General features: G+C 32.3%; 9 protein-coding genes across 14 annotated transcripts; 5 read left to right on the top strand and 4 right to left on the bottom strand.

The window, feature by feature from the left end:
* Nucleotides 1-154: 154 nt before the first annotated feature.
* LOC123007219 (apyrase-like) lies at nucleotides 155-2661 on the top strand. The gene is made up of 10 exons (XM_044402380.1): nucleotides 155-175; nucleotides 284-434; nucleotides 483-699; nucleotides 751-948; nucleotides 996-1206; nucleotides 1254-1451; nucleotides 1504-1664; nucleotides 1715-1805; nucleotides 1851-1988; nucleotides 2035-2661. Coding segments are annotated over exons 1-10 (1659 nt in total). The 5' UTR covers nucleotides 155-174; the 3' UTR covers nucleotides 2328-2661.
* LOC123007221 (apyrase-like) lies at nucleotides 2363-4463 on the top strand. Its single transcript, XM_044402383.1, has 9 exons — nucleotides 2363-2492; nucleotides 2538-2754; nucleotides 2804-3001; nucleotides 3049-3256; nucleotides 3311-3508; nucleotides 3560-3717; nucleotides 3769-3859; nucleotides 3914-4060; nucleotides 4105-4463. The coding sequence occupies exons 1-9, from the start codon at nucleotides 2398-2400 to the stop codon at nucleotides 4404-4406; spliced, it is 1614 nt and encodes a 537-aa protein (XP_044258318.1). The 5' UTR covers nucleotides 2363-2397; the 3' UTR covers nucleotides 4407-4463.
* LOC123007218 (O-acyltransferase like protein-like) lies at nucleotides 4391-9234 on the bottom strand. Its single transcript, XM_044402379.1, has 12 exons — nucleotides 9018-9234; nucleotides 8766-8968; nucleotides 8531-8718; nucleotides 8274-8362; nucleotides 8027-8223; nucleotides 7815-7975; nucleotides 5559-5727; nucleotides 5318-5511; nucleotides 5134-5263; nucleotides 4896-5085; nucleotides 4708-4850; nucleotides 4391-4659 (listed from the first exon to the last, which is right to left on the bottom strand). Exons 1-12 carry the CDS (start codon nucleotides 9217-9219, stop codon nucleotides 4498-4500), a joined length of 2028 nt encoding a protein of 675 aa, XP_044258314.1. The 5' UTR covers nucleotides 9220-9234; the 3' UTR covers nucleotides 4391-4497.
* On the top strand, nucleotides 5840-7821 carry LOC123007220 (RNA polymerase II-associated factor 1 homolog). Of its 2 annotated transcripts, none has more exons than XM_044402382.1 (5): nucleotides 5840-6026; nucleotides 6078-6170; nucleotides 6219-6791; nucleotides 6843-7276; nucleotides 7332-7821. In XM_044402382.1, the coding sequence occupies exons 1-5, from the start codon at nucleotides 5959-5961 to the stop codon at nucleotides 7712-7714; spliced, it is 1551 nt and encodes a 516-aa protein (XP_044258317.1). In that variant the 5' UTR covers nucleotides 5840-5958; the 3' UTR covers nucleotides 7715-7821. The 2 variants fall into 2 exon arrangements, with proteins under 2 accessions (XP_044258317.1, XP_044258316.1); XM_044402381.1 differs by having other exon boundaries at nucleotides 6843-7284; nucleotides 7335-7821.
* Nucleotides 9235-11684: 2450 nt separating the features above from the next.
* LOC123006998 lies at nucleotides 11685-12587 on the top strand. Its single transcript, XM_044401992.1, has 5 exons — nucleotides 11685-11803; nucleotides 11857-12003; nucleotides 12050-12173; nucleotides 12228-12324; nucleotides 12373-12587. Coding segments are annotated over exons 1-5 (438 nt in total). The 5' UTR covers nucleotides 11685-11734; the 3' UTR covers nucleotides 12374-12587.
* On the bottom strand, nucleotides 12539-19294 carry LOC123006997 (antichymotrypsin-2-like). Of its 5 annotated transcripts, none has more exons than XM_044401987.1 (5): nucleotides 19212-19294; nucleotides 18712-18826; nucleotides 14587-15372; nucleotides 14392-14536; nucleotides 12539-12750 (listed from the first exon to the last, which is right to left on the bottom strand). In XM_044401987.1, exons 2-5 carry the CDS (start codon nucleotides 18820-18822, stop codon nucleotides 12593-12595), a joined length of 1200 nt encoding a protein of 399 aa, XP_044257922.1. In that variant the 5' UTR covers nucleotides 18823-18826; nucleotides 19212-19294; the 3' UTR covers nucleotides 12539-12592. The 5 variants fall into 5 exon arrangements, with proteins under 5 accessions (XP_044257922.1, XP_044257923.1, XP_044257926.1 ...); XM_044401988.1 differs by lacking the exon at nucleotides 12539-12750 and adding an exon at nucleotides 12819-13085 and having other exon boundaries at nucleotides 19212-19293; XM_044401991.1 differs by lacking the exon at nucleotides 12539-12750 and adding an exon at nucleotides 13171-13551 and having other exon boundaries at nucleotides 19212-19293.
* On the top strand, nucleotides 17216-18566 carry LOC123006996 (protein yellow). Its single transcript, XM_044401986.1, has 2 exons — nucleotides 17216-17478; nucleotides 17532-18566. The coding sequence occupies exons 1-2, from the start codon at nucleotides 17250-17252 to the stop codon at nucleotides 18545-18547; spliced, it is 1245 nt and encodes a 414-aa protein (XP_044257921.1). The 5' UTR covers nucleotides 17216-17249; the 3' UTR covers nucleotides 18548-18566.
* Nucleotides 19295-21054: 1760 nt separating the features above from the next.
* Nucleotides 21055-22914, bottom strand: LOC123007089 (GPI mannosyltransferase 3). The gene is made up of 4 exons (XM_044402126.1): nucleotides 22514-22914; nucleotides 22254-22464; nucleotides 21281-22205; nucleotides 21055-21228 (listed from the first exon to the last, which is right to left on the bottom strand). Exons 1-4 carry the CDS (start codon nucleotides 22757-22759, stop codon nucleotides 21138-21140), a joined length of 1473 nt encoding a protein of 490 aa, XP_044258061.1. The 5' UTR covers nucleotides 22760-22914; the 3' UTR covers nucleotides 21055-21137.
* A 43-nt stretch (nucleotides 22915-22957) lies between these two features.
* Nucleotides 22958-25480, bottom strand: LOC123007088 (integrator complex subunit 10). Its single transcript, XM_044402125.1, has 11 exons — nucleotides 25253-25480; nucleotides 25135-25202; nucleotides 24838-25087; nucleotides 24463-24788; nucleotides 24219-24412; nucleotides 24001-24174; nucleotides 23767-23954; nucleotides 23545-23715; nucleotides 23348-23497; nucleotides 23202-23296; nucleotides 22958-23151 (listed from the first exon to the last, which is right to left on the bottom strand). The coding sequence occupies exons 1-11, from the start codon at nucleotides 25382-25384 to the stop codon at nucleotides 22992-22994; spliced, it is 1908 nt and encodes a 635-aa protein (XP_044258060.1). The 5' UTR covers nucleotides 25385-25480; the 3' UTR covers nucleotides 22958-22991.
* Between the last annotated feature and the right edge of the window lie 308 nt (nucleotides 25481-25788).

Below are 25788 nucleotides of genomic sequence, written 5' to 3'. Positions count from 1 at the left end.
AATAAAAATAACTAAAAAAACTAAAAAAATGCACCCTCCTTAACCCTCAATAAAGCTTTGCATACGTCAATCCCAAATATTCCTGATGTTTACGACTATATATAGATACGAGTATGACGATATGAGTGTCTAATACCGATTTAAATAATGCATACGAGTACATATCCATATTCAAGTAAGTTTTTACCATACAATTTAACTTACTATTGTCACAAGACACCGAATCCTTCTGATGAGTTGTTATCTTATTCGCATTTTTATTATTTTATTGTGTTGCTTACAGTGTGCCGTTTAAAGAACATATTAATTCTTAAAATAACCATGAGACTTTTTATTTGTGCTACTTTAGTATTGTTAGTTGTTAATGGATTTCCGCCTAAAAAAACTGAATTGATAGAATTGTCCGTCATTCATATAAATGATTTTCATGCAAGGTGAGTCATCCCAAATGAAAATTTAAAAATTTATTCCAAAGGTTGTAGGTATGAGGAAACAAACCTTGATTCCGGGTTATGTAAAACCTTAAATTGTATTGGTGGATTTTCGCGTCTTTTTGCAAGCGTAATGAAAATTCTCCAAGACAAACCTCAATCGATTTTACTCAATGCGGGAGACAATTTTGAAGGTACTTTGTGGTACGATGTGCATAAATGGAACGTTACTCAGTATTTCTTCAACAAACTACCAACAGATGCATTTGTAATCAACAAAAGTACTGCAAAACTCCAGGAATAAAAGATATGTTTACAGACATTAGGCAATCACGAATTTGAGGATAAAATCGCAGGATTAGTACCGTTTCTAGAACATCTCAAAGCTCCAGTCGTTGTGTCAAATATTGATGCAAGTGGGGAACCGTCAATTCAGAATTTATTTAATAAAAGTGTTGTTATAGAAAGGCATGGGTTAAAAATTGGCATAATTGGAGTAATTTTATCAACAATAAATGTGAGCAAAGTTATAGTTCAAAAACCAGAAATAACACAATATTTTAGGAAATTGCAGACATTGGTAATTTAATTTTACTAAACGAATCTGAATCTGTAAATAAAGAAGCTGAAAGATTAGTTAAAGAAGAGGGAGTGTTTACAAATATTGTTCTGTCACACTGTGGCTACGACGTAGAGAAGGCAATCGCAGCAAATTCTACTTCAAAAATTTCCCTAGTTGTGGGAGGTCACACTCACAGTTTCCTCTACACCGGGGGTATTAAATTAATCGTCTTGGAACAAAATGTAAATTAAAAATTGTAGATCCAGTACCTGGAACAGACATACCAGTGGGCCCATACCCCACAGTTGTCGAAAATAATGAAGGAAAAAAAGTCCTAGTAGTCCAAGCGTCTTCTTACACAAAATATCTAGGAAACATTAGAGTTTCTTATAATCAAAAAGGAGAAGTGGTGAATTGGACCGGAGCTCCTCTATTTATGGACAACAATCTGCCTCAAGGTTTTTACAAAGTGTAAGAGTTTATCCGAATATTTTCTTACTCTTGTAATAGATAAAAAAATAAATGAGGAATTACAACCGTGGAAAAAGAAAGTGGATGAAAATGAAAGCAACAGAATTATTGGTCGTACAATGGTTCGATTGGAACAAAGTTCGTGTCCAATGGCGGAATGTCTAATGGGAAATTTCATAACAGATGCTATGGTTTTTGCGGTTTGTTACCACAAACAAATCAATAAAATAACCATAAAAATGTATTGTAGTATTTAGACTCTCCGGAACCTGGTACTTGGACAAATGCATCAATAGCAATGATGCATGCTGGTGGTTTAAGGTCCGGTATTGATGTCGGGGGTAAGTAAAAATAATTCACATTACAACAAAAAAAAATCTAATCAGATATAAATTACTTCGAGGCTGTGAGTGTGGCACCTTTCAACAATACGATTGATCTTGGTGAAATTCAAGGAAAACATTTGAAGGAAATCTTAGAATCTTCAACTACCGACGATGGTATCACACTTTTGCAAGTGGCGGGTATGCGAAATGTCACGTTCATATCAAGAAATAACACTATTTTAAGGTCTCAGAGTAGTATACAACCTAACAATGCCCGAAGGTTCACGAGTAACATCTCTTCAAATCCGTTGTCGAAACTGTACAGTTCCTATTTATGAAAATTTAGACAATGAAAGAATATACCGGGTCGTCTTGCCATCGTTTTTAGCAGAAGGTGGTTTTGGCTTCACTTTATTCAAAAAGTACTTCAAATATCGACAAATAGGAGGTTTAGATAGAGAATTGTTTGTGAAATACGTCGAGTGTAAATCCCCCATCTTCCAAGAGATTGAAGGACGAATTATAATAAACCGATAGTGCGTTCTGATTCGTTTAACGGATTGTTTTATCGTGTTGAAAGTTGTGTTAATTACTCAATAAATTCGCAATGCATAAAATAAATGTTTTTATTTTAATTTTGAAAATAGTCGTTTGTGCAAATTTTAATTTAACAATAATTCATTTCAACGACTTTCACGCCAGGTAAGTACGAATTTTGGTTTTTAATTTTAATATTTAAATGTTCAGATACGAACCCATTGATAATTTATCAACAACTTGTGAAGGTGAAACTTGTATTGGAGGTTTCTCAAGACTGTATTCAAAAATCATACAATTAAAAAATGAAATGCCAAACTCACTTTTACTAAATGCCGGGGATAATTTCCAGGGGACTTTGTGGTACATTGTGCATAAATGGAATGTTACCCAACACTTTTTAAATAAACTACCGTTTGATGCAATTGTATTTCAATTATTTATTTATGAAATAGAAACACTTTTGCTGATTTTAGACCCTTGGAAATCACGAATTTGACGACGGAATTGCCGGTTTGGTACCCTACTTAAATCACATCAAAGCACCAGTTGTCGTATGTAATATTGATGATAGTAATGAACCTAGCTATCAAAATTTGACCAGGAAGAGTGTAATTGTTGAAAAAGATGGCAAAAAAATTGGAATTATTGGAGTCCTTGTTTCTTCAACTAATGTACACATTCTTTAACATTTTTGCAATTAACTCAAATCAAATTTTAGCTGACATCTCGTACCGAAAATTTGATATTTCAAGATGAATCAGAATCTGTAAATACTGAAGCAAAAAAATTACAAAATCTTGGTGTTTTCACGATTATTGTTCTCTCACATTGTGGTTACGAAGCAGATTTGGAAATTGCCCAAAAATCCAATTCCAAGATTAGTGTTATAGTTGGGGGGCATACTGATACTTTTCTTTACAGTGGAAGTAAATTTTTGCACTAATGAATATGAGTAATTTTATTTTGGTGAAAAATTCCAGCTCCAGTTCCTGGTCCAGATAAACCATCAGGACCTTACCCTACTCCTGTTTTAAACAGGAATGGTGATACAGTTCTGGTTGTACAAGCATCTGCATACACTAAATATCTTGGTGATCTTAACGTGATTTATGACGAGTTTGCTAATGTAACAGGTTGGGGCGGGAACCCAGTATTTTTAGGACCACAAATATCTTCAGGTATATTTAATTCTGGCAAAAAATGTAATGTATTTTTAAATTTTATTATAGATGCTGAGATTGATGCGGATTTGGCAGTTTGGAAAAAAGATGTAGACTCAGAAGGTAAGAAAGTTGTAGGAAACTCTAAATACGCTATGAGAAATAAGCCATGTCGGTCAGAAGAATGTCCTCTTGGAAATTTTGCAACAGATGCAATGGTTGAAAATGTATTACAGAAAATGTAAAAATATTTTTTTCTTTATGTTTTATATTTCTAGTATAAAAATATGACACAAAAAAACGCGTGGAATTTTGCCACAGTCGCCATGATTCATGCTGGAGGAATGAGAGCCGGTATTGAAACAGGAAGTAAAAAATAATTCTAATAAATAATATTAGAACAATTGTGCCACATTTTTACAGATATTACGTTCAATCAATTAATAACAACATTTCCGTTTCAAGACACAATCAACATATGTGAAATAAAAGGAGAACATTTGGTCAAAATTTTGGAAAGTTGTGTTGATGATAATCATTTGAAGTGGCCCCATTTGTTTCAAGTATCTGGTATGTAATAAAGTGCTTATTTAATGAACTAATTTTTTGATTAGGTTTAAAAATCGTGTTCAACGTTAGTAATCCTGAAGGTGGAAGAGTTCAATCGATAAAAATTCGTTGCAAAGAATGTATCGAACCTATTTATGAAGATCTCGTTTTAGAAGCATACTATCGCGTTTTATTGCCAACTTTTTTAACTGATACCGATTTTAATCCATTATTTAAAAAGTACATTAAAAATAAAATAATTGGTGATCGAGACTCAGATGTTTATGTGAGGTACTTGGAAAATAATTTTCCACTATCGGCAAAAGTAGAAGATAGGATTAAAATTGTATCTAGAGAAAGAATATAATGTATTGATATTTTGTTTTTTTAATTGTATTCGTAAAAATCAATAAATAAGAAACACTTAAAAATATATATGACTTTTTTCCAATTTATTTTTAACCACTTTTGAAATCCTTGACGCGCATATGATGGTATTTGCTATGAAGTCTTTTGGGTTGATCAAATAATACTTTTTTAATATTTTGAAAAGGCATTTCAATAAAAAGAACAAGCAAAAGAGAACAAACTATGATAACAACAGTTTCCACAATCTCCAACTAAAAGACAACATATTTAAAATATTGAATAATTAAATTGAAACTTACTTGTAAATATGTACGGTATTCATCAACATGTTTCGTCTGTCCTACGTTATAGAAAAAAATTGGAAATTGAACCAAATACAAAGCGTAAGCTAGTTTTGTTGAAATTTGAAAATATTTCCAATTTAACAATTTTCCCAACCAGCCTAAAAAATAATTTCATATAAATTTTGATTGCATCTTATTACAACCTGCAATATTTTTATTTGTGGCATAAATTCCAAATGCCACGCTAGAGCCCCAGAAAATTGGGTATAAAGCAAGAATATAGGAGGCTTCTAATTTATCGTACACATAATCTTTTGTTACCATATGGTACGGTCCTAACCAAGTACCCAGAAACATTGGTAGGAAAAAACACCACAAAAGTGCAACTTGCCACTACAAAATTTCATAAAAAAATTTTTACTTAATAAAATCTAACACTACCTTAGTAAATGATGTAGTTGGTTTAGAGAATTTTAATATGTATGCTAAATAAACACCTATTAAATAAATAGTTGCTCGATGAGTTGGTAAAATGTATGATAAAGTAGCCACTGAAAACATTTTTGAAACTCTGAAATAAAAGCAAATTACAAATTAAATTTTACATAAACACAAATTTCAGTACGATATGCCAAAGTAAATAACGCTCGTCAATTCATTTTCATACGAAACCCAAAATCTAAGAATCGTTGAAAGTAGAGCTACAACTCCCATCAAAAATAATCCAATTCCTTTAAATGTCCAGATTAAGTAAATAAAAATTGGTGTAACTAGAAACAGTTGCATATCAATGCCTAACTGGTGAGTGTGAGTTAAACACTAAAATTTATTATTATTAATTAAATAATTACTTTATACTTGTTTACCATATTTTCAAATCCAAAATAATTATGGATGAAAAAAATATTTTTCCACATGTGCTGTTTGCATAATGTTGAATGGTGATCGACAACTACAGGCCATAATGGTCCAGACCCCAGCAGTGGTAAAATATACGTGCAAAATAGAATTAGGGCAATTACGTTCGGAAGAATTCTATAAAACAAAAAGCAATTAAATCGAAACTCCCGCAAGTGTGCTAGAGATTTTCGCCAACATGGATTGGTACTGGTTACGTTGGCAGAACGTTTATTTTGACAAGCGTGTGGCTGTCAACAAGCGTGCGCGCGGTGTGGCCTGTGTTAAAAGTTTTATTATCAAAATAACTCGAAGATATCTTTATAAAGTTCTATTTGGGTTTGTTACTTTTTAGGTGTATATTTTACAATGCCCCCGACGATACAAAATGGAACTACATCACAAGAAAAACGGCCTGTTAAACCAGCAGAAAAAAAGTAAATATATGCATAAATTTAATAAAATTGTTAGAAATTCTTTTATTTCAGATCCGACTTGATATGCAGAGTGAAATATTGCAATACATTACCTGATATACCTTTTGATTTGAAATTTATATCATACCCATTTGACTCATCAAGGTAAAATTAAAAACATGTGTGGATGCCATAACTAATTTGTTATTTTAGATTTATACAATTTAATCCCACGTCGTTAGAGCGGAATTATCGCTATGAAGTATTAACTGAACATGATTTGGGTGTTGCCATTGATTTGATTAATAAAGATATTTATGCTGTTGAACCTGGTGCTATGCTTGATCCAGCTGATGAAAAACTTCTAGAAGAAGATATCTTAACACCACAAGATTCTAAAAGATCTAGACATCATGCAAGATCTGTGTCTTGGCTTCGCAGAACTGAGTACATTTCAACTGAACAGACAAGATTTCAACCACAAAGTATGGATAAAGTTGAAGCAAAGGTTGGCTACAGTATTAAGAAGAATTTGAAAAATGAAACGTTATACATGGACCGTGACTCACAAATCAAAGCCATTGAGAAAACATTCAGTGATTCATTGAATCCCATTGAGAAGCATTACAGCAAACCTAATGTGACTGCTGTTGAAGTATTACCAGTCTTTCCTGATTTCAATTTGTGGAAATATCCCTGTGCTCAAGTTATTTTTGATTCAGATCCGGCGCCTGTTGGTAAACAAGTGCCTGCGCAAATTGAAGAAATGTCACAAGCTATGATTAGGTAAAACATAAAATTCTGATTAGAGAACAATTGATCATTGTTTTTTCTTAGGGGTGTGATGGATGAACGTGGTGAACAATTCGTTGCCTATTTCTTACCAACTGAAGAAACCCTTGTTAAAAGAAGAGAAGACTTTGCTAATGAAATACCCTACCAAGATGATGAAGAATATGAGTATAAAATGGCAAGAGAGTACAACTGGAACGTGAAGAGTAAAGCAAGCAAAGGTTATGAAGAAAATTACTTCTTTGTGATCAGACAAGATGGTGCTTACTACAATGAATTAGAAACCCGTGTCAGACTGAGTAAACGTCGCCAGAAAGTTGGCCAACCTGCCAGCAATACTCGTCTTATTGTCAAACACAGACCAATGGATGCGAACGAATTCAGAATGCAAAGATATCGTGAAAAACAACTTGAACCGGCAGGCGAAGAAGACGAAGAAATGGAAATTGAACAAAATGAGGAACAACAAGAAGTTGAAAGTACTTTTGTACGATTATTGTTTAAAATTGTATTGATTTTATTTGTGATTTTCAGAAGAAAGCGACGCGGAATCGTCAAGATCGAAATCACCGTCACGTTCTAGGTCTCAGTCTAGATCTAGATCTCAGTCTAAATCTCCATCACGGTCTAGATCTAGATCCAAATCGCGGTCAAGATCTAGATCGAAATCTGCTTCTAGATCCAGATCACATTCACGCTCCGGTTCCGGATCACGTTCTCCTTCCAAATCGCCGTCTAGATCTAGATCCGGATCCAAATCACGTTCACCATCACGTTCTAGATCACGTTCAAAGTCTAGGAGTAAATCGCGCAGTAAATCACCTTCTAGATCCAGATCCGGGTCGCGTTCACGATCTGGGTCTCGCTCTAGATCAGAGTCCGGATCCGGATCTGGAGGCAAGTCGGATAGTGATTAAATACTTTCTTTTTGTACCGATATCATTTAGGGTTTTATTTATTAAGTGTCTTGTCATTGTTTATTAGATTTAGATGTAAATATAGTTTAATAAACAATACCTGAATATCCTGTTGATTATTTTTTCCTTGAATTTCATAGTACGTCCATTGTGTAAATCTTTTAATAAAGCGTTAGCGTTTAGTAATCCACTTATAAGCATGAAGACATCTGTATAAACAATTGCATTTTTTGCAATAATAGTCCAAGGTCGGCTCAATCTCTGTAAAAATAATAGATTAGAAAAAAGATTTTTTCATGTGTTTTATTTTACATCAACTGCAGCTGTTCGGTTCATAAATGGATTAAAAAATAGTGAAATACTTTTATGGGACATGAGTAGAGCTAAAGCATTCAAGAAGCGAATACCATGTAGGCCAGCTATTTCCTCGCCATCGTTCTCTTTCACTTCTAAAAATTTTGACACGTTTTGGCGCAATGAGAAACACATCAGTATTTTTAATAGTAAGACTGAAATAAATTTTATTGATACAAAATTATAGTAAACGCTAAAAAATTACCATTTGTGTGCGAATCGCCTTTGCCGTCTCTATAATAATCGAACAATGTTGAAGAAACAACTGCCAGAAGGACCAAAATAAAAAATAATCTGAAATAAAAAACCCAAAACGAACCTGACAACACTATTGAAGTTAATAACAGTATTATTGATCTCTATTTGTTAGACAAACAAATAAATTAAATTCATAACTACTGACACTCAAAATAATTAATTGTTTTTCTACATCTACAATGTGTTTCAGTTAACAAATTATACCTAGCAATGTAATCCCCTGTGGTGAAAATTTTATTTTCTTTCGTTGCTTTCTGACACATTCCCGGTCGAATTTGAGCTGAAACACCCAAATTTGCACTTAGCGACTTTTCTAAATCTTCTGCTGAACATTCTTGGGGTATACAAAATCCCCAACGGGCCATGGTAAAACCAGGTATTCTATGAGCAGGCTAAAAAACATTACCATTTCTTGAATAACAGCCACTAAATTGCTTACAGCATCAAATGTGTCCTTAAAAAAATTAAAAGATTGGACTAAATCCTTGTACTCGGATAATGATTCGTTCCACAGTGGATCAAAATCAATTTCAACGAGACAATATTGGGCCGTTTCCACTTCCATACATTCATTAAAATCGCCATATTGCACAATATTGCCATTCAAAATTCCTGACGGCACTTTGGCTGTGGCATCGAACACTAATCGCACATTTAAATAAGTAAGACACTTTTTACAATCTCTACTCACTTTTCAAAGCATTTAAGTTATTTTCATTTATCTCTTCGAGAAATGTTTCATACGCTTTTTGACACTCTGGTCGTAAAACATTGGTATTTAAGAATATTTGTGTGGACAATTCCCGCCATTGAGTGAACAATTTTGAATTGTTTAAAACAGTACTAGAAGTACAAGTGACACAAAGGACGCACAGGATACACAGTTTGAGCATTTTGGATAAAAATGAATGTTTTTGCAGAGTTTCATAGATTTATAAAGTCGGTTTCGAAACAAAGTGAAAATTGTCCCGTGACACTGACACGGTAATTATTCATTAATACTCAAGGGGTGAAAGGTTATTAGAACTCAAATATCAATTCGTCTGGATAAAATAATAATCCTCGTTACACCAACTTGTTAATTATAAAGCAATTACTTGTTATAGGTACAGTATTTGTATAATTTATTGATTACATTAGTATTATTCATATTAGTATTTGCTTTTTGACTTTTTTATGTTGTTTGAAAAAACAATAAAAGCAATAATAATTGTTATATGTAATTTTTTAAAAACACACTAGGTAATTAAATTTGATGAATTATTTATTATACATATAATTACACTCACCGGCATAAAATTCGATCCATACTTTATTTTCTCGATTTTTTTTCTTTTGGTAGAACTTTCAAACCGAAATAATAGTCCAGTCAGTAGGGAGTTTTGCCCTACAAAAGGTGGGGTAGTAGTAATTTTTTAACATATTGTTAAGTAAAGTAAAGGTACGAAAAATAGGTTTTTCCAAAATAACTCCACAGAGGTTGATTCTATGGCAAAAGTGTTCAGATAAAAGTTAAAAAAGACTAAACTCCTCACATTTTTTGTATCAACATTTTTTTTTGTAAGTCTAATGTGTAACGAGTTACAGCGGGGGAAATATGAGCATTTTATCCAAAAAATAGTAAAACTCCCCATTTTCGACGGTGAGTTTTGTAAGAACAAATTACACTTGCTTTTAATGTTTTTTCCGCACCACAATAATACAGCGATTTCTATTTTAAATTACACAGATTTTTCTTGTTACATATAGGGTTATTCATAAATAAGGCTCGGATTATATTTGTTATTATGAATTATATCAACAAAATTATTTATAAGTTTTCTATGCATATCTGATGTTTTTTGATTAAAATAGGCCAATTAAAAAATGCATATTTTGCATATTTTGGCAACTTCTTGCATATTTTAGGAAATATGGCATATTTGTGCATATTTTCCTCAAATCACAAACTTCTAATTAAAAATTTCAGTTCAAGTTAAAAATTAGAGAGTTTAAGAAAAAAGATCCGATTACAAAATATGTTAAAGAGAAAAATTGTTTAAACTTTTGCGATTACTATACTATTAATATTTTTTTCTTAAATAAAACGGCTTTTTATTTATTGTTTTACAAAGATATGTTCATGCATAAATATACAAAAATATTTATTCAAAATGTTCCAACTTATGTTAAAAAAAATATAAACTTTATCTATTGTCAAAACTTTATTCCACTGGCCAAGGGGTGGTACGTTTAAACAATTAATTAAAATAAAAAATATGTTGCCATCGCTTCTTTACAACCTTTAAATATTCATCAATTTATTTAAAAAAACAAAACAGGTAGTTTGTTTAAAAAAATTCTTTAATACTTGTAAGTCAAACATTTTTTATCAAAGAGTGTTAGGTTTACAAAAAAAAGTTTTACACAGCAACAATTCTTGTAACAAGCTCGTTGTCTAGAAAAAAAATTGTAGTAGGTTTCCATTAAAAAAAATTTTGAGTATGTTTATCTTATGTAACAAGAAAAATCAGTGTAATTTGAAATAGATATCGCTGTAGCTATAAAAACATTAAAAACAAGTGTAATTTGTTCTTACGAAATTTACCGTCAAAAATGGGGGAGGTTTACTATTTTCCTGGGAAAAATGTTCATCTTTCCGCCGCTGTAACTCGTTACACATTAGACTTACAAAAAAAATGTTGATACAGAAAATGTGAGGAATTTTGTCTTCTTTAACTTTTATCTGCGTAGAATCAATCGCTGCGGAGTTATTTTAGAAAAAACGATTTTTCATACCTTTCATTCAAGACGGCGGCTCGAGCGGTCCTCCCCCAAGGTCGAAAACTTGAATTTTTTGTCAAGACTTAGACCTTAACAACATATAAAAAAATTACTACCACCCCACCTTTTGTAGAGCAAAGGCTTTTTTTGGCCCCTACTGACTGGACTATAAGATATATTAATTTCTAACAATTTTTAAAACCAACAAACAAAAAAATGAGCCGGTGAGTGTATAACATCGACAACGAAAATGTCATAAAAAAGCATAAGTAACAAGACCAGTTGACCAAAATGAAAGAAAAAATGAACTCGTCGCATCTTCACAAAATGTACCAAAAGGTTGTTTTTTGGTGGATGCGCCGGTCTACTGGTTTCACAATCATATTAACAAAACTTGTTTTTTCCGCCTATTTCAACACAGAGTAAGTCGCAAGTAGAATAGTAATTAGTTCACCCATTATGAAATTAAACCATAAAATTCGAGTGCTATTTTATGGAGATGAAAATTCGGCTGCACAGTAAACAAGCTTTTGCGGCTCCAAGACGTCTGGCGTCTATTGAACTGCGTTTCCCGATTACTCCCAACACACTTAAACCAACGTCAAGTCGGGAATTTGGTTTATAAATCCAGTTGAAGTTTTAGAAATGACGGAGTATTTTCACTCGATATTTAATCTAAGAATCGGATGGTTTATTCTAGTCGTCATTAATTTCGTAAGTTACATTTCCAAAATTTTAATCAGTCTTAATCACAGTTAATTTAACAGATTTTTGGGATTTGTGGAATAGTCACCTGTACATTAAAACTAAAGCATGGAAGTGAACAAGCACGAGATGATTTTTTCAAACTTTCGATAGTGTTTGCAACTTGTAATCTGATCTTGAGTGTGTTGCTACTAGTGTCAGTAATTAAGGTAAAATCGTATTATTTAGTTTTAAAAACTGAATTCCAAGTTTCAGAATAACCAAAAATATGCATTTCTGTGTGCTTTTTTGAGCTTTTTGAGTTTGTTTTCGGCAGTGATTCATGTCGAAATTGGGACGACTTCTAATGTTACATTTATCATCGTTTTTGTAATTGTTGGTAAGTTGGCCATTAGACACTTTTTTAGTTATTATAATTTAGGATCGATTTTAGGAGCTTTGTTTTTATTTTGGTTTTGCATCTATGCGTCCTATCAAGTTCTTTACCAACGCAAACAAGAAATGGAACAAGCTTACATGTCCCCTATTTGGTATTTAATTTAACACTAAATTAAAAAATACTAATTAAATTTTTTAAGAATATTTGAGAAACGTGAGTCTATAATGAAGAATTCTGGTTATATGTAAATGTGAAAACAGGAAGGAGAAAAACTGGATGAAAGTACCTGAAATGAAACTGAAATAAAAATTTACTTACCTGTGTTGTTACTTCATTATTTCACAACATTATTAAAAGTAGTATTATTTAATAAAATGTATTTGTTTCAACGTCACAATAAATATAAAAATTACAAAATGTTACTTCGTGGCATTTAATTGGACACTTGATTGTGGCTCTGTTACACGACCAGCAAACAATACAAACCTTTGTTTCGCAACAATATAAAATAAAAATGGATGATCAACCTCAAAATTCTGAGGGACTCCAAAGTAACCAATTCTGTCGATACCTATAACTGAAGAATTCGCAAAATTAAAAAAATGTTCATTATTAGCATCCAAGCTAAAGTAAAGAAGAAAAAAGTAAAGTACTTTCCCACTTTATTTAACTGGCATCCTTTTAATTAAAACAAATTCGGTAAAACTTTGACATACAATTTCCAAATAAACATACAAAAATTTAAAATAATGATGACATTCAAAACTCGCTATTTTAGAATTGGGTTGGAAACTCGTCCTCCGAATAAAATGACATTTTTTGTGGTGATGTAATAAATGAAGGGATGATCAGCAACGAAGATTTTTGGGTCTACATTTGGCGTATTCTCGAGCGAAATTCGAACTGCCTGGACTGAAATCAAATCAAAATTTTGGACGATACATTTATTAAAAAATATGCCAGTTATTTTTAATCAGACAAGACAAGAAAAACAACAAAAGCTTGAAAATTTATTAAAAAGTCATACATAAAAAAATTATACAGCAAATAGTATGTTATGCGTTCAAGGCGTTATACTTTCCAGCAAATAACACAAAGTCGTTCAACTTCAAGTAGAAGAGGAATGGATGATTTGCTTTAAATTGCTTTACATTTCCATACTGAGGTGGCAGACTTAAAGTAACCACAATTGAAGCTAAAATATAATTCAAGTGTAAAAGCACAATGACGTACAAAGAGCAATACAAGACAATTGTCTACTTAAAATTAACTCGACCAGCAAAGAATATAACAGATTTAAGTTTCAAGTAAAAAATAAATGGCCTGTCAACTTCAATTGTATACTTTGGAGGCGCTGGGAGTGACTCAGTGCTAATAACTGCAAATAATATTAAATAGTCAATATCAACAAAACTTAATTAAAAACTTAATTAATCAAAAAATACTTTTGTTAAGTAGACAATACGTATTTACTACTACTAATTATCACATTAATCGCAAAAATTGCAAAGCTTTGTTACTGTTGTGGTGATACAACTCTACCAACGAGTAAAATTGTATTATTAGATTTTATGTAAAAAAGAAAAGGGTGGCGGGCAAAGAATGTATAAACCAATTTTCTAACCAAATGAATTCTCGATTCTAGGTATCCTAAAATTATAAAAACCAATTAGTCTTCGGATGGTTTGGTTATTAGGTTAGACATTACTTCGGCAAAAGCGTGCTTCTCAACCAAAACTTCACAAAACTTTAAATAATCAAAGGCCATTTTGATCAAACTCTCATACAAAGGTTGAGAAACTGAATACTATCTTTGTTAAAGTAGTGTGCTCTAACTAATATCAAAGATGTTTTTTATGTGAAATAATCAACTTCTAGAGAATTAATAAATGCTAAATTTTGTGGCGGTTAGGTGACATGAATACTCATTTGCTGTATAATTAGTAAATCGACTAATCAGGTTATAAAAATGAAGATTAATTATCTGATTCATGATCTATCAATATTAAAAAGTTAGTGGTTAGAAGTGTGAAACTGAAAATTAATTTTATTAATTTACTAGTTGCAAAGCATCTTTACATCTAAATAGAAAAGTTAGGTACAAGAAAACAAGAAAAATTGTAACAAACAAAGAAAGGATTCAAATTATGTAATTCCTCTCCGCAATTAAAATATTTTTCTTGTTTCGTCTCCCATTTATTAAGTTTGAATATCCTACCTGCAGTGGCCGCTGCAGCTTCCGTTCCCGTTTCCGTAACGTTGATAAAAGCCTTTTGAACAACATCGCTAATAGCAAGTTCACCTTTTTTGCCCGCAATTCCACTCAAATCGGCTTCGTCCGTGAAAGCTGTTTTAATCCCCAACTAAAAACCAAGTTTAGAGTTCTATAAACTAAAAAATTTAAGTCACTAACGTTTTGTAACATTTTCTTCAGTTGGACTTTATTTTCGATACTAAATTTGGGCAAAGACACACTGACACGTTCCTGGGTAAAATTGTGTGTAGTAAAAACTTTGTCCACTTGAGATTCCAAAAATCCAAGCCCGTCTTTTTCATTTGGAAGAACTATAACCATCGAAACGTCATCACCCAAGTAGGGCATTTCCAAAAATTTCGCCTTCAATTCGGGGCTTTCGTAATAATTGAACAATTCAGTGTTTTGCATTGTATCAACTTTGACGACATCTTTCGCAGTTCTGTAGAAATCCCGTTTCCTGGTAGCGTACGATTCGAAGGGGTAAACCCACTTTCCTTTGAAGTAGAGGGCGTTTATCAGAATAATTCTAGTATCTGAGTCTAGTGTATTAGGATCAATTAAATCGTGTATTTTATTATTGGTTTGTTTTTGAACCCAGCCGTTGATAGCTTCGGCTGCTTCCGTTTTTTGAGTAAAATCGATGTTTTCTATTCCTGCTTGATAGACGTTGGAAGCAACATTTTTGAAATCTTCTTTCACGGGGTAATCATTCTTCACGTAGATTTTGTTCGCTGTATGAAGAGCGTATTGTTCGTTTCCTTTCAAAGTGGGAAGTATTGCTGAATAAATTTCTTCAGTTTTTTCAGAAGTCTCTGGTAAATTCAGTTTATTGCGTATTTCAGTAGCTGTCGGGTCTTTGGCACCTGACTGTGTCAAGGCAAACACTGTTTGAATGGAAAATGGACTAATGAGGAAATTCCCCAAGTTTTCTTTTATCACTTCCTACAATAAAAAGTTTGGATTAACATCTGTTTTTTAAACTAAAAAATATACATATGTTTGTTATAACAAATACAAGTAATACAAATGTAACATAAATGTAATTATACATATATTGTTTACATTGGCTGGGGCGGAAATTTTAACATAAATGTAAAGTTACAAACATGCTTACGTTATATCACATGTTACATTTACATTTTACTTTTACTTTTACATTTACTTGTTACAATTTATAATCTTATGTCCTCGTTACATCACTGTTATATTTTAGTGTTTGCTGGAAAGGAAGCTGTATCCTAAATTGCAACTCTGGTTAATGTTATTTGTGGCTTTTATTGACAAAATTGTTGTACTTATATAAAACTTATATACTTATAAAAAACATATACAAGAGCATCAGTATCATTAATGCCCGGTTTCTAGAAGGATTTAGCATTAGATAAATTTTATCGGTTCGATAGTTACTAGAGTAGCACTGATCTGATTGGTGTTTCTATAGCAATAAAATTTATCTAACGAAATCGTTTCAGAAACCGACCCTAAATAAACATAAAAAAATGTTAAAAGTCAAAAAATAAATATTAAAATTTTTTGACAGATAGAATTTTTTAAACATTTTTTCCATGTTACTGGTATTTTATCTTACCTGAAATTTTTCTCTGGGGCGCGAGTTCTGACACACCCTATACAAATTTTAGACGCACTTTTTTTCAATAATTAGCAATATTGAAAGAAAAAATATAACAAGTGCATAGATAAAAAAATTAAAAAACAAAACATTCCAGAAAAAGAATTTTTAAAACAATGTGAACTACTTAGTATTAGCATAACTGGGTACGTAGTAAACAGTGGGTTGTTACAACAGAAATATTTGTGCAATGAATTGCAATGACCTTACTTTTTTATTTGTTGACCCAGTTTATTCAATTTTTTGATCAGAAATTGCCTCATCCAGGAAAACACCAAAAAAATCCGAGTTAAGAACGTCGAATAAAAATTATTAAAATTTTGTTTGAGTTGAGATTACTGATCCCAAGATAAAATTATAAAAAATATTTTCATTTAATAAATCAGACCCCAAATATGTAGATTTGTTTTGTTCAATTTTTAAATTATAACAAGAATCTTTCTTGTTTTTAGAAAACCGGTGAAGAAAATCGCGTAGTTTTATTAACACATAGGTACCTAAATAATGAACTATCAAAATGTTCTTTGAAAATATTGAAATAGAATAGTATGAGTATTTATTTTCCATTCAATATTTTTAATGTAGACACTTTTTTAACAAAGATGCCTTGTTATAAAAACGAGTGAAATGTAAAAATTTTAGAAAACAGCATTAAATTGTAACATTTGGCTTCGCCAATTCTGTTTCTCTGATAGTGTGCAAAAAAAATGTCTTTAAAGAAAACAAAGAAAAAATAAATATTACATGAACTATTTATGTAGAACGTTTAAATGATCCAATTTAAACAAGTATATTGTGTAATATTTTTGAATTTCAGTTTACTGAAAACTTTTCAAAAATTAGAAATTAGGGTTACATGATAATTTTAAATGATAAATGAGATAAGCAAGACATTTTGTCACAAATGCAATAATTTAGTAAAATGCAGTTTACTTCCTTTTTGTCCACATTTAATTAAAATAGTGGTCTAGGATGTTACCCAACAAACAACTCAGTAAAATCCCGTATAATCTCCTTTTTCCTTATTTAGTGCCCCGCCAAAATACTAATGTGTGCACATTAGTGATCAATTGGTTACTTTCTCTGTCGTGATTGGCTTAGAAATTACTTCAATGAAGGCACTAACGTATAAAATTCAGAATTTGCATTATTGAGTAGTTAGTTCTTTTCAAGTCACAAAGATTAAAATATGAACATTCCCCTCTTAGTTTTTTCCATAATATTCATCAAAATTACTGATTCTACAATTAAATTACAAGAACAGTTCAGTTGGTCTGCATTAGATTACAAGTACAAGGATGATTTTGAGAGGTCTAAAGCGATTAGGACTAAACGATTCGTTCCGGAAAATAATCTCCCAGTAGGAATTGAAGTTTGGAATGAGAAGCTTTTCGTAACAGTGCCTCGATGGAAAGTCGGTACGATTAATTTTCATAAATTTCTGTCTTTTATTTCATTGTTTTAACTACAGGTATCCCATCAACCCTCAATTACATCAACCTCGATCAAGCAAAAAACACAAAATCTCCCCTTTTGACCCCCTATCCCGACTGGGATTCCAACGAGTTCGCCAATTGTGAGTCTGGTCTAACAACGGTATACCGAATCAAAGCCGACGCTTGTGACAGACTTTGGGTCCTCGACACCGGCACTTTCGGTATCGGTAATACGACCCAAAACCCGTGTCCCTACGCCCTCAACATCTTCGATTTAACAACAAATAAGAGACTCAGACGCTACGAATTACGACCCGAAGACACCAACCCAAACACATTTATCGCTAATATAGCAGTAGACCTTGGAAGAACCTGCGAAGATGCCTTCGCCTACATGAGCGACGAACTCGGTTATGGCTTACTCGTGTATTCTTGGGAGGAAAATAAATCTTGGAGATTCACCAATGGGTTTTTCATGCCTGACCCACTGGCGGGGGATTTTAATATCGGAGGGTTGAACTTCCAGTGGGACACTGAGGGGATTTTTGGACTTGCCTTGTCGCCAGTGTTGACAACAGGGGAACGGATTTTGTATTTTAGTCCTCTGGCAAGCAATCGCGAGTTTGCAGTGTCAACAAGGATTTTGAGGAATAGTTCGAAGGTTGAGGAGAGTTATCACGATTTTGTGGCTTTGCCTGAGAGAGGACCCAACTCTCATGTAACCGCCAAAGTGATGAGTGAAGATGGAATTATGTTATTTAATTTAATTGATAGAAACGCAATTGGTTGTTGGAATAGTCGGACTTCTTACGGACCCACAAATATCGGAATTGTTGATTCGGACGAAAATGAGTTGCTTTTCCCCTCAGATATCAAAATTGATAATTATGGATACGTGTGGGTCATGTCTGATCGAATGTCAAATTTTCTCTTATCACAGCTGGATTATAACGATATCAATTTCCGAATATTTGTGGCTCCTTTGCAAGTCCTCGTTTCTGACACCGTTTGTGACATAAAAATCGCTCATTTCAAACACTTTGTAATTTGAAAATAAAAAATTACAACGGTGTAATGTGTCCTTGGTCACTGACCGTTCTTCAATTTGAATCAGAAGAGACAAGATTTTGGTTAAAAGATAAGTAAATGATTTATTTAACTCGGATAGCTAAACCAGTTTCGTGTTTGTATATAAATGAGAGTGTAATAGCTTACTCTGTAGATAGCTGCCGTAAACAAGTTGTTGCCAGTGGTGAATTCCTGCAAAGCAACTTCATTGGCCATGGTCAGAGTTAGAATCAACGCCAGTATTATTAAAAACTTCATTTTTCTGAAAAATCAAACGAGTCATTAGATGTAGGTAGGAACGTCATATCAAGGATAGCGATTATGCAAATTATTACTGGAAATAAAAGACAAAAAAATTGTATTACTGATGTACGAAGCATTCAAAATTATCAGTGAATTGAGCGATAAAAGTGTTAATTTATAGAGTTAACGGGTTTTGCGATATTTATAAGAAGTGACGACCTTCCTAGGAAAGAGTAAAAACCATTTCAAGAATTAAAAAAACATAAAATTCCAATAATATGTAAAGATATTATCATAACTCAACAATAATTAATATTGATTTAAAAAATTGAATAAATTTAGCCAATCATAAAGACAACAACTACGTTACAAAACTAGAATAAAAGATATAAATGAAAACAAACCTTGTTTAACTTATTTGCTTAAACGAACAACACTACCAATGATTCAAGCAGAGAATTCTCTTCATATTGGTCGTATCCCCACCTTTCCAAAGAGAAGATAAATTGTAAATGCATAAATACATGAAACGTTCTTAATTATCTTTTACTTCCACACATTTTTTGAAATTAAGTGTGGTGCTGTTTACAATTTTTTTTCTTAAATTCTCTGATTTCTAAGTCGCATACAAAGTTTACGATTTTAATGGCTATGAAAAAGGTGTGAAATTATAGTTTTCCGCCTACATTTTAATAGTGTGTACTCCTAAATTGCCTTGAGGAAAATTGACGGAAACGTATTATGTGAAGTGATTTATTGTTATGAGTTACAATGAATTTGCGGATTATTAAACTGAAGTTATACACAGAAAAAGTCAATTGAATCTCAACAAGTAATCAACCGAACTAACAGATTTTTGCATTTTCTGAAATAGGGAATTATCGAGTTATAAATTAAGTGAAGTTCCGAGGAAAAAATTTTGATATATTCAATTTTCATTAGGTGTCCATATATCCAGGTGTAAACAAAACCGACTCGTTTTTGCAATGTTGTTGGAAAAAAAGATTTCAAATGAATTTTGTAACTTGTAAGCAATAAAGTAACATAAACGAACTATGTTATCTCGCTCCTACTTTTAAAACAGACATACAGGGTGCACCAGAACTCGCGCCCCAGAGAAAATTTTCATGTAAGGTAAGATACCAAGCACATGAAAAAAATGTTTAAAATATTCTATCTGTCAAAAAATTTTGACATTTATTTTTAGACATTTAACGTTTTGTAATATTTATTTAATGATACCGATGATCTTGTATATGTTTTTTACAATTATTTAGTAAAGGGACAAAAATTTTGCCAATAAAAGCCACAAATAACATTGAACAGAGTTACAATTTAGGATACAGTTTCCTTGTTTCCTCTTTTAATAGCCTGTAGCAAAAAAACTTGAAAAATTATTTTTCCAATAGAAACAAAGTGCAAAATTTAAATTCTCATAACTTCGAAATTTTTATACAGGGCGATTCAGATAAGATAATGAGCCTGACGATCTGGAGATGGAACCCAAAAAACAAATTTCATTTACGCCTTTGATCCAATTTCAATTAGGATTTGCAAGTTGAATCCAAGTTATCATTTTGTGTCACTTTGACATCAGTACAGAAAACGATTATTAGTGCCATTCAGTTCTCGCGGAATGATAGAGAAATTAGAGAAGTCTTTTCGGTGTAAATCCAATACAAAATGTATGAAACAATGAAACATTAAAGGTAGGTAAACAGTTTTTTTTTATAAATCATAAATTGCTTGTCAAAGTACTATCAGAGCAACATAAGATAACTTGGATTGCAAATGCAAATCGTAATTAAAATTAGATCAAAACGTAAATGAAATTTGTTTTTTGGTTGCATCGCCAGATCGTAAGGCTCATTATCTTATCTGAATCGCCCTGTATTTAATTTTTTTTTAACATTTTTTCCATGTCCCCGGTATCTTACCTTATATGGCATTTTTCTCTGGGGCGCGAGTTCTGGCGCATCCTGTATACAAGAAAAAATATTTTTGGACCATATTTTTGTAATTATGTTTCAATACAATATTCAAAATTTTAATTCCCAAGAATCACCTAATAAACAGATTTCAAATCAATAGATCGTCACTCTTTTTCTTTCTGAAATTAATCACTGACTTAGTTCAAGGACTAGATATAAAATAAGTGGAAATAAAGTGATGTTCAACATTTTTAGGAAAAACCCAACTGCAATGCGATAATAATTTCGCGATACTTTTTTCACAACAAAAACAAAAAACCGTTCAAACATTTATTCAACTAGAATTACTTAACAATGGCAGTGACCTAACTTGAGCAATACAGAAACATACAATAAAAATCATTTTCCAATTCTTTCATTTATTAAGACGTTATAGCCAACTCGTGACGACGGGAAATTAGTATGTGGAATTTCATGTGTTGTCTTATATCTGAAAAAATTACAAATTACAAATTTTACTAGTTTATAATATAGTCTAGTACCTGCTCATTATATCACTAATCATGGGTTCCAATGAATCGAAACAAATGATATGAGATGGTAAAGTCCCGTTCGGGGGATAATTCTTTCGTAACCAAACACTAGGACTACTATAAAACTGGTCAGCTTCATCCACATAACTCTCACTAGTGTTAAAATTCGGTTCACACGTTAAAAATCTAGCAGTCACATTCACATGCAAATGGCTAAACAAAGGTGTAGAATGACAGGGCATTAAAAACAGTAAGTTGGTATTGTTCGGATTTTTAAGCGCTATCTCTCGTAAAGGCGTCATCACATCTAAAGTACCGCGTTGGTGGACATATCCCAAATAATACGAAGGACCCACATTTCCCATAAATAAAATTAACGCAACCGTCCACAGCATCACATTGCTAGCTTTGCGACTCCAAGCTGACAAAAATCTCGAAGATATAAATAATGCTATGGGTAGCAGAGGCAACAAAAATCTGAATTCTTTATGTGGCAAAAAACTGTATACACCAAGCGAAAAAACTATAGTACCAAGTAGGGCTAATTCATTGGGGTGTATACTGCGATTTTTTATTATGACAAGTGTGGCCATTACAAATGGCAAAAAGTGTATTCCGAGAATCGCAGGGAATCCTGCTGATAAGTACCAAAACCAGGGTTGCGATCCGTAATATGAACCCACATCTTGGAATATATTGAATTTGAGAAATTCGTACGGAGTCACAATGAAAGAACCGTGAGATAAACTATCCAAAAGAGTAGACGCGGCCAGTACTATAAGAGCGATCGGAATGTATCGAGTGATAATAAGAGACGAAATTTTATATTTTGTTATCAATAAATGATAGACGCAAAGTGGTGTCCATATTACAGCAGCAGTGGGTCGTATTACGGAAAGTGCGGCAACAATCCAAATAAATTTCAAATTTTCGTCTGCAAAAAATTAGTTTGTATCACTGTGTTTTAGTAATAAATAGCTACCTTTCCCTTTGCCCAGCCAAGGAAATTTGGAAAGTGCAATAGTACTTAAAGCATTTTCAAAAGTGTTAATCAAAGTCCTTGATCCTGTATAAAACCAAAACCAAGACGTTGTAATACTAAACACAGCCCATTTTTTAGCCCCACACCACTGATAAAAACACAAATCTGCATAAGCGCTCAAAAGTGCTTGTAAAATGCGTGGGCCATAGATCTAGAAATCGACAAAAATTAATATAAACATAAAAGAATTACATACTTACCAATACTAAAGGGTCATCTAATTGAAAATAGTTGAGTAAACTGTAAAAACAACTAAATATTAAAGGATAAATGTAGCTTCTGATTCCTGCACGCCACTCCCATGTGAGGTACCCATATCCAAAAGAAATACCATGAGCAACTTCCAGTGATTGCCAATATTCATCAGGTACGAAGAAAGTTTGTACAAGAAATACTGAAGCGAGTCTTACGATAAGAAAAATACAGAAAACGTCCCAATTCTTCATTTTTTAGTCAAGAGAATTTTTACAAAACGGTGAATGAGACACTGGATTTTAGGAGCACATTCTAATTCTAAAATGACGATATTTTTGTCTCCGCGTATTTTTACAAAAATAACATTTATAAATAACTTAGAAAATCACCTCCCGGTTTACTATTTAGGTTATGTTTGGGCTGGTTTGAGGTTAGATTAGATAAATCGATTTTATACATAATACGTTTTTTTTTAATATAGTATTACATCAAGCTTTGAAAAATAAGCTCTCTTTCATGCGTTAAAAATCTTATCAAAAGTTCGCTAACATTTTCATTGCTTCTGGCAACTTGCCGCCGTATTATTTGTTTGATTTCTTCTTTCGCCCCCTTGTCGGCCCCCCGCGTACCTATTCTCCTCTGTCTAGAATATTTTTTTTAATCAAGTATAAGTTTTATGTTAAAAATACCGACCCCATATGGGGAATTATATCCAAAGTTATTTGGCCCCCTTGATTGGTCCACAAGTAGGTTATTTCTTCCAATATATCCACATTAATTATATAATTCTAATAAATGAGATAAAATTATCAATACAATATTCATAAAAATATACTAACTTGAAACAAAATGTAATTAAAGGAACCGTGTTGTTGGATTTGTTCCATTAAAGGGGGCACAAACTCTTCCTCTTGAGGCCAATCTAACTGAACTAGAGTCAAAATGTGGCCAATAGCTAATTCGCTATAATTATGCTTGTCCATATTTTCCTAAAATATGTTTTTAGTCCACTATAAAAGCAATTAAATAAATCTACTTTAATGCATCTTAGGAGCAGTTTGATGAAATATTGAAGAACAGCAGTGTATGTTAGTGGCAAAAAATGTAAATGTCGTTGATTTCCACCCACTATTAAAACATTGCTTAAACTGCCAACATTATTGTTAGGTAGTAAAGGAATAGCCAATAAAATATGATCAAAACATGACTAAAAAATATTTAAGTTAAAAAAATAAACTGAACCTTTGTTCATACACACCCTGTAATTTTTCTTCAAATACAAAATTCCTGCAATATTAATATACTTGTTTAATAACAAATTGGTTTCGTTGATTTTTTGGAGGTATGTCAGGGCATCGTCATATTTTCCCTTATAAATTGCATAGTCGATCACAAAACTTGTAAACAATGATTCCAGTTTTAAATAACTATTCAACATGAAAAATTCTACACATGTGTAATTATTTTTAGTCGAAATTAAAAGATGTTTTACCTCTTTGAAAATGTTCAGAAGCCTGAAGTAAGTCCCAACAATTGACAGCCGTTAAAAAATTGCTATTAATATTTTTCAACTCAGACTTTTCCACCGAAATATATGGATACAAGAAGTCGTCATTTTTGCGTTTTTTACTTTTATGCTCAGTGGCAGGACTTGGCATGCTAGGGTCTGAACCACTTTATTCTAAATATATAAATAAAAAAAATATTTACCAAGAAAAGCTTCGACCAGAACAAAGGTATTTTGAGGTTGCCCTGGACTGGATTCAGGCGTGAGACTTACTGAGTATTCATGTAAACAATGAATGAAAAAAATCGACGAACAAAATAATAATTGCTTTTCATCGATGTTATTCGCCCTTGCCTGATAGTAACTGATAATTTTTTGCCAGTAGCTTTCCTTAGTCCTGTAATGTGATTATTTTTTTTATTTTTCTAATCGAAAAAAGAAACTAACCAATTATTGCTAAAATTAATAAGGTATGGTTCCCATTCCATTTGTTTTCCTATAAATTCGACAACAGCGAATAGTTTTTTCCAAGGGTCCTCGATTTTTGATTCTGAGTCTAATGAGACTGGATTGAGACTCAATGAACCGGAATAAAACTCCACGGATTTGTACAACAATTTTTGTAGTATTTTTGGAGACAAGTCAATTCTCGCGTTTTCACTCGCAAGCAGTGGTAGTAATTCGCAAACTAAAAGTTTTCTGTATGCATTGGAGGGATTAGTGCCATCATGGCTGTGCTTTTCTGCACTTAGAAGCGTGTCAACAAGCCGGGACTATAAAATAAAATGTTATGTTTTTTTTTCATAAAAATGTGTCAAATACCCCATAGCTTGAAATTGCAGTTGGAAATCTTTGTAGTAAGAGAAGGAGTAACCTGCAATGTTCCATTGTGTCCTCACAATGGTCTGCGGTACACAATAGTAACTTATGCTGAACATCTGAAGAAATATGTTTAAACATTTCACATAAAAATTGTTTTTCAGGATCATTGGTGTCGCTTTCAGCCCTAAGTGCAGAAGTAACATTCTCAATCTCTTTCCACAATTCTGGTTGTTGTTGAAATTTACCGATTCTACAAATTCACCCAAAATAAAAAAATTTCTATGCGCAATTACTTACAAATCACTGAAACATTTAGCAGCTTCTTTAACATGACCCGCGTTTTTCTCAATACAGTAAGCTTCAAACTATAATTTTCTGTTAGAAAGATGTTTAAATACGTATTGATTTTAAATACCTGAACACCAAAATTATTGGGATACAAAGTTTTTGCTGTTATCATCCAGGCTTTGGCCGATAAAGGGTCAGTTTTAAGGGCTGATTTTGCTCGTTGAATGACATAATCTTCGTCAGAAATATCTACTTCCATTGAAATTAAAGTGAAAAAAGCAAAAACATTCACTTTCTTGTATTGTTGTTATTTTTGTTCACTGTTTGTTAAAAGTTGGGTTAATAATGAGTACGCCATCTACTATAAAACCTACATAAAGAATCTACAGCAAGAAATACCGAATTCCTGCGTTCGCGAAACTTATATAAAACTTTAAAAAAAATGTGCTGATCTACTGATTTAATACATACAGGATGAATATAAAATATGGAACCAAGCGGTTTTATTTTTAATCATTTGCCTCCAGAAAATAACAATTAATATAAATTAAAGTTATATAAAAAATGTGATCGTATTTTCAGAACGTAATTTTGTTTTGTTTTTGAGTTATGCGATTTTTTTTCTCAAAATTGCAATTTATGTGAAAAATTTTTTTTTTTAAT

Source organism: Tribolium madens, unplaced genomic scaffold, assembly GCF_015345945.1.
Source record: "Tribolium madens isolate multiple individuals breed KSU strain unplaced genomic scaffold, Tmad_KSU_1.1 Scaffold_3;HRSCAF=73;Tcas5.2_LG2, whole genome shotgun sequence".
In the NCBI taxonomy this organism is placed as follows: Eukaryota; Metazoa; Arthropoda; class Insecta; order Coleoptera; family Tenebrionidae; genus Tribolium; species Tribolium madens.
This window is presented reverse-complemented; position numbering and strand designations above follow the sequence as displayed.